Source organism: Erithacus rubecula, assembly GCF_903797595.1.
Source record: "Erithacus rubecula genome assembly, chromosome: 4".
Taxonomy (NCBI): domain Eukaryota; kingdom Metazoa; phylum Chordata; class Aves; order Passeriformes; family Muscicapidae; genus Erithacus; species Erithacus rubecula.
This window is the reverse complement of record NC_136686.1, coordinates 2573500-2581057: the sequence shown is the minus strand read 5'-3', so window position 1 is coordinate 2581057 and position 7558 is coordinate 2573500. Positions and strand designations below refer to the sequence as shown.

At 49.1% G+C, this 7558-nt stretch overlaps 1 protein-coding gene across 1 annotated transcript in view; it reads left to right on the top strand.

Moving 5' to 3' along the window:
• The first annotated feature begins 930 nt into the window (after nucleotides 1–930).
• Nucleotides 931–7558, top strand: part of CACNA2D4 (calcium voltage-gated channel auxiliary subunit alpha2delta 4) — a 116770-nt gene continuing 110142 nt past the window's right edge. The window contains exons 1-2 of the mRNA XM_079303772.1: nucleotides 931–1080; nucleotides 5783–5864. Of these exons, the coding sequence (XP_079159898.1) occupies nucleotides 974–1080; nucleotides 5783–5864 (189 nt within the window). The 5' untranslated portion in view covers nucleotides 931–973. The remainder of the gene's footprint in view (nucleotides 1081–5782; nucleotides 5865–7558) is intronic.

Here is a 7558-nt window from a genome sequence, read left to right as displayed (position 1 = left end):
AAATAATCATTCCCATTAGGAGGCGATCAGGTGAAACTGACAGAGTCCTTTCCTCCGTGTCACTTTTGCTTCCCACTGCTCATTCGCCCTTCTCTCCCTGACCAGATCACGGCTTGGAGGGAGATTGCCTTGGAGCTGTCCTGGATGCTGCCAAAGCTCTGCCTGGCCTCATCATCGCTGTGCAAACCTCGGCACGGACCCGCCGCTACCGCCGGGGCTCCATCCCTGCCCCATCCCCTGGTGCCAGCCCCCGAGCGCCGCTGAACCAGAGTTCCATAACACCGGGACAGCCCGCAGGATAACCCGCATCCTGCAGAGGGGGGGCCCCGCGAGGCAGAGATCAAAGGTCAGGGAAAGGTTTGGGGGATGTGGGTGCGACCCCCTTCAAGCAGGCACGGCCTGACCTCCGGCTGGAGAAGCCAAGACCCGTCTTCAGAAATCAGAGTAATCCCGGGTGATTTTATCCCACCCCACTTCCCTAAATCTGTGGCTGCTGCTGCTTGGCGAGGGGATTAAGGGCTGGCAGGGGATTACGGAGCCGCTGCAGCTCCCAGCGCGGAGCTCCCTCCTGGCGAGGCCGCTCCGGGGCTCGGAGCCGCTCCGTACCCAGGTTCGGTGCCCGGAGCGGGAGTCGGAGCCGCTCCGTACCCGCGTTCGGTGCTCTGAGCCGGGCTGGGAGCCGCTCCGCGCCCTGTTCGGTGCCCGGAGCCGCTCCGTAGCCAGGTTCGGTGCTCTGGGCCGGGTGGGTTTGGAGCCGCTCCGCGCCCTGTTCGGTGCCCCGGGCCCGACACCCCCGACGGCGCCCGGCGGCCGCAGCGGCGCTCCCGGGGCAGAGGCGGCCGAGGTGCCCGCAGGGCTCGGCCCCCCACGGACGGGGCTCCCGTGCCGGCACCATGGCTGGGAGCGTGGGGCAGCCCCAGGGCTGCAGGAAGGGCGGGGAGCCCCCGCACGCCGCCGGCTGGAGCCGCTGCTGATGGCCGGTGCCCGGAGGATGCGGCCCTGGGCCGTGCCGTGGATGATGCTCGGTCTGCTCTGCCTCCCGCCCTGTGCCAGGGCCCAGACGAAGATCCCGCTGGAGACGTGAGTGTTTCTCTGGGCTGCTGGCGATGCCGGGGGCAAGGACAGGAGGGTGGGAATGCTGTCCCCTCCGGAGGGACACATGGCTCGGGGCGGTGGCATCTCCCCACCTTGGCAGACGTGAGGGGCGCGAATTCCGTGCCCAGTTCTAGACTAGGATGCAATCCCTCTTCCTCCCCGCCCGTAGCAATGCTATTCATCTCCTTTAGTTAAGTACTTTGACATCTATTAATGCTCTGCTTAATGCACTGGGCAGCAGAAGGCAAAACCAGTGTAAAGATGTTCATAAACTCTGCTGCAGCTTGAGGAGACCCCATTGTGGAGACAGACACGAGTGGCCCCAGTCTGGCAGCAGAGTGGTTTCAGTAGACACTGCTGGTTTTCGTGGTTTCAGTAGACACTGCTGGTTTTTGTGGTTTCAGTGGACACTGCTGGTTTTCAGGATGCCAGGAACACCCAAGGGATGCTCAGGTTCTGCCTGTGGAGGGTGCACACAGGGTGGGTTGAGCAAAGACACATCTCTTTGCACCCAGGTTGTGCAGGGCAAGGTTTCCACCTCCAAATCTCTGATCCTTTGCATTGGTCTGCATCACTGCTGGCTGAAAAGGGCCTGGGTAATTCACACAGCCGTGTTTATCCACGTGTGTGGCTGTCAGAGGATGTCAGTGAGAGGAGGCTGAACAGAGGGAACTCAGCACTTCTTGCTTGTGCTTGCTCCACCTCTCCCCAAATTAGAAATGGCCCTTCCCAGAGCTCTGGAGCGAAGGAATGAGAAGCTGAGCTGCAATACAAAGCACAGCCAGCCGTGGGTGTGCATGCACTGCCCATGCAGGAACTCTTGATGCATCTTTTGGGGTGTGGGTTTGCAGGATTCCCAATCCTGCATGTCTCACAAAAAGCTCCCCGCCAGCAACGCAGTCCTGGCTGCCCCCCAGGAGCCCAGCAGCTCTCAGCAACCCCAGTTTATAAAAACTTCACCTTGTTAAGCTGATTTGCACACGTTAAATCCTGTAAGGATTAAAAATGTCAGCACTGCCATGGGTAAAAGTTGTAGTGGGGCAGCTTCTGGGGTGCTGGGTTAGGGCTGGGGGTGCAGGAGAGCAGCTTGGTCTGGAGAGGAGACAACACTGCTCAGCCAGTTTCAGAAGGAAATACATCTGAAAAATCAACTCAAGGCAGCTTAAGGCCTTTACTGCATTTGGGGAAATGTTTTTTATTCAAAAGTTGCCAATAATCCCCCTACAGATGTGCCACCCATACCCACCTGACCAGGATTTGCACTGACTTTATCCAGGAGGGTCTCAAGGAAACTTTTTGCTACCAATTCTCTTCTTGCACTATCAAGCCCTTCCCCAGCAAAATTGCTTCTGATTTGGGTTTCACAGAAAGGACACAGAGGTTACATAAAATAAAATCCAACTTCTGCCAACTTCAAACCATGCAAATCAACTTTCCATGTCCAAGATAAATGCTGCATAGGGATACCTTTCAACATTGAAGCCTGTGGTGTTTAGAAGCCAGCCTGTCCTTTCTGCTGTTCTTGTCACTGAATGCAGGAGCAGGGATTAGAGGCAGGCAATCTCTGACCAAATCCTTTTCTGATGTGTTTCGTTATAATGTGATAGCCCTTTACTACTGGAAAAAAAAAAAAAAAAAGAAAAAAAGAAAAAAATAAAAGGAAAGAGGTTTACGTCACTTTGCACAATTTGGAACTTATTCCTGTAGAAGAATGAAGACTAAACAATAGAAAAAGAGCTTTTTTCCTCTGGTAGTAAAACCAGACCAACAGCTGAATTAATCCCTGGTGTTTTAAATCCACTCATGAATTTAACCAAAACACAGAAGTCCCCTTTTGAAATGAAATTTCAGTCGAGAAATACGTTGGCCAGAGGCCCAGAGGGAGTAAATCAGCAGAAAATGGCTCTTTTTCATGTGTTACAAGGGGACATTTTGGGGACACAAAAGCAGAGACCTCCAAGCAGCAGCTGGGTTTGATCAGGGTGAGGTGACACAAGGCTCAGCCTGGCTGTGCTGCTCCCCAGGCCCTGTCTGGCTTTGCTGCATCGTGCTTGGATCACCTCCAGCTTGTTCCAGAGCTCGCTCAGCTCCAACTCCAGCAGAGCAAAAATCTGCTCAGTCAGTTCCCAGTGATGCTTCTGGGCTGCAAGTGCAGCACACAAAGCACCTCCTCTTCCCCACTGGACACTGCCCTGCTCCTCTGCCAGCCAGATGGGCAGATGGGCAGGAATGAGGGTGGCTTGGGTGAGGAGCAGGGCTGGCTTCTTCTTGGGATAATGGAAACACTGGGAAATGCTGCTGGAACAGCCAAAGATCAGCCTGGTGTGGCCCCTTCAGGCTGCTTCTGTTGCCTTTATACATCTGCTCCTGAGCTGGACAGAGCCAGAGACCTTAGAAGAAATTTCTCTGTGACCTGATGAATTTCAGACTGACTTTTTCTCTCACTTGTTTATGAAAAAAAAATTAAGGAAACCTATTTAAGTTCAGCAGGATGACCTTATTTTCCCAATATTCTAATGTTGCTCATTTCCTTGGCAAATAATTGTCTTTTAAATATGTAAATGACAGGGTATTTCTGCCTCTTCACTTTCCTACTTTTCAGCTCCCGTGAATGCCACCAGATATTTTTTAATGACACAAACTTTAGCCCTATAACACAGGGATTTGAGACCTTTGTGCCTTCTCATTCCTCTGTGTCCTTTAACTTTCCAACCAGTCCTCCAAAGCTGCCAGTCTTTGCCTTCTCTTTGCTCCCCCTGTCTTTGTTTCTCCTCTGCTTTGAGACCAGAAGAAATACCAGTTCCTGGGCCAGAGCAGACCTCCCAAAACTACACAAACCCCCTTTTTATTCAAGTTCTGCTGTTGCTGGAAGTTTCAAGAAGATGCTCACTTGCACCCACTAATCAGAAATTAACACCACAGACTCTTCCAACCTGCTGGGTTGAAAAATGTTCAGGGTTGGAAGGAGTAGGGGCACACTACACATATGACACAAAACAGAAGTGGGGAGGAGGGAAATGAAGTAAAAATAAACAGCCCTGCTAAAATACTATCCCTTCATGTTTATGTTCTCTTTTTCTATAGTCAAAGGTGAGGAGACTGGAGAATATTAGTTAAATTCAGCACAAAACATCTCATACATAAAAGTTATAAAGGCAGCAGAAGCAGATGGGCATCAAGTTAAATGTTGATCCAGAAATCCTCGTATCTAAGGGAATGCATTAGTCACTACTACAACAAACAGGAAAGCATCCCATGGGATCCCTGTTTCTCCTTTCTTCTTTTATTCCAGGCTTGCTAGAATAACTCTGATACAGCCCAATAAATCCTGGTCTCCTAGAAAATACCTGTATTCTTTTTTCTCTAAAGGTAACATGATGAGATAAAAGCTCTGCCTCTCAAAATAAGATGCAAAGCACAATGCAAAAAAAAAAAAAAAATTGACTTCACACTGAGTGGTTAAATATGAATGGCTCATTGCCAATTAAGGATTGATTTTAAAAGGCACCCACTCTCTCATGCTTTTTATATAGCAGTGGAGAGAGGTGCAGAGCAGAGCTGGAGCTTTGTGTTTGTGCCAGATCATCCCCTGTAGCTGCCTGTGTGCTCCTGTGTGCAAGAGGGGAGTCTAAGCAGGCTTTCCTAGGGTGAAGTGAGCTCTTGTGATTATTCCACCATTGCTGTGCTGGCTTTACTCCCGAGCCCATCTCTGTGTTGGTGTGTTATTCGTGGTGCAATGCACTGGGAAATCAGGCCCTGAGGTTAAAGCCTGCCTGGGACTCAGAGAATTCCACTGGGAGCTGTAGGTAAGACTCCCACACATCATAAATAAGTAGTGTATTCTGGTAAGTAGAGAAGGCCACTTATTGCATTAAATAAATCTCTCTGAAGTGAATCCTTGTTGGTGGAGCTGCATGGAGGTGGAGCTGCCCAACATGTAGCAGCTTTCTGATGAAGTGCTCTGTCAGTTTTGGGAGCCATCTATTTTGATTTGGATAGCTCGGTGTTCAGGCTGCTCCTCAACATCCAGATGTTCTCCATGTGGGATCACTGCCATCCATTATTTCCAGGATGGCACAAGTGTGAGGGGTGCTTTACAATGACAGTGTGCATCATCTGCTGTGGCATTTTCAAGCAGCAGCACCACCAGTAAGAGCAGAGAATTCCTCTGGCTCATCAGTCTGTGGAAGAGCTGAATCCAAGGGGTGAATCATGACACCTTCTTTAAGTCCTGACACTTATTTCTCTATAGCAGATTTGGCACAGAGTGTCTGGCTCTTCACCCCAGGGCCTGCCAGGGAAGACAAATAGGTGTCTGCAGAAATCAATTTATTTTACTTTGCTAGCAACAGAAGGAGCTCTGATGCTGTCTAAGACCAAGTTTGTACATCTAAAGTTAGGTGGGACAAATTCAACTCCAAGCACAGTGCCTGAGACCAGCAGAGCTCAGTGTTTCACCCTGCTGGCCAATGTCCTGGGTAGAAAGTCAAAGAGCAGCATTGTCTCCTGCCTTAGTGCCTGTCTGGCTGGAGTCTGGGGACAAAACATTGCCACTGTTGAAGAGTGGCTTTAAGAAATACAGGGGGTTGCACTCAGGGAGATTGAGTTTTATCTGTCTGAAGAAGTAACCAGTTCTGCAGACTTGGAATTTTTAACACTGATTTTCTTTCTTTTGCCCTTTTTTTAGGGTGAAGTCCTGGGCAGATGCCTTTGGTGGGGAGCTGTACTCCATTGTGACCAAGTATTCAGGCTCTCTCCTGTTGCAGAAGGTAGGCAAAATCTGTGAGGATTCTTTTTGTGCTTCATTTCACCTCCCCAGGTACCTTCCAAGGTTTTCCTCAGGGTGGAGGAAAGAATAAGACACTGGTGTGCAGCTCTCTTGTAAAACCATGGAGCTCCATATCCCATAGTAATGCAGACTCCACTTTGTGGCCATCCAGCTCTTTTTCCTTTACTGTCTCTCTGATTCTCCAACACAAGCCATGAGTTGCTCCTTGCACCTTCTAGGTGTCTGACTTCTGTCCTCATATTAGCAATTATACCCACATCCCAGTGCAGAGCACAGGATTTGGGTGTCACTTTCCTTGCCTTGCTGCTAAGCCCTGTCTCCCTGTCTCCATAGCTCTGCTTTTTGCTTGGAGTAAGGGATCATATCTTGCAGCACTAACTTTGCTAAGTTTGACCAGGACAGACTTTCAGCATGCATCACTAAGGTCTGTGCTGATCATCAGCTCTTCTTGGGAGCAAGGAGTGACCCAGCAATAAAAAGCTGTCAGCCCTGATAAAGGTACTTCATGCACTAAGCGTGAGGCAGCTGCAGCAGGATGTGGATGCAGGCAAAAGTTGGGCTTTTAGCAGTTCTGATGATGTTTGTGCACTGCCTATTCTCCCCTGGGGTCCCCAGGCCATAGCTCCCAGAGGCAAAGTGGACACAGTGTCTGTGACTCAGAAGGAAAATGTCACTTTGAGCAGGGGGTATAGATGAGCTTGATCTAGCCTTGCTCTGTCAACAGTCCAGCAAAGAATTATCTCCTAAATTCACATTGTGTTGTGCCCTAACTTAACTTGAGCAGTTTAGACAACTCAAGTTTGTCTTTCAATCCCACTTCTTGAGCTTTTTCATCTCCTATTGTTTCCCTGGGACATAAGGAAATGGGAGAGAAGCAGCCAGCACTCACTTCAGTCCTTCTCTCAGCCTCCTTTTCTTTAGGTAGGTTGGGCTCCCTCTCACAATCCAATATCTCAGAGCAGGGACCATCCCAGAGGGCTCCCACTGCATCCCTGGCATCTCCAGCACTTCAAGTGGATGCAGACAGATCTTTTACTATTAAATATAATTTTCATGCACCCTGGCAGATCACAAATAACTTTATGTAGATCATCTCACTGGCACAGATTGTGAGCATGTTAGGCCTGGGGAGGCAAACACACCAAAGTCTGGAAATTAAACACATGGATTTACCTGTTCCCCAGGCATCTTTCTCTATTTTGGGCATTTACCTGTTTTTCACATCAAATATTTCTCTGCATTCATGGGTGAGCCCAGACCAGCAGAAGGGTGGGGAGCACAGTGCAGAGGTCCAGGTGATTGATTTCTCAGTGTTTATCTAAGTCAACAGGCATTTGTTGGAAATTTCCACTTTGAGAAAATACAAAGGGTGCTGTTATCTCAGTTTGTATCTTATTTCATGTCTCCCTCATGCCTAATAGCCTTGAAGTAACCAGTTTATTGTTACTGTGAGAGTCATAATTTTCCAGTTACTGAATGCTTTGCATGTAAACCTTGTCTTTAATACTTAGCATAAACTTTATTTTGTGGATTTTGAGATAGCTTATTTTTCTTTGGGGTTTTTGTTTGTTTCCTCCAGAAGAGCCTTAAAATCATGTTGTAAACTCAAGTAGTTGAATTCCTACCAGGCTATATCATTCCTGGAGACCTGCTGAGCTAACAGACATCCCTTGA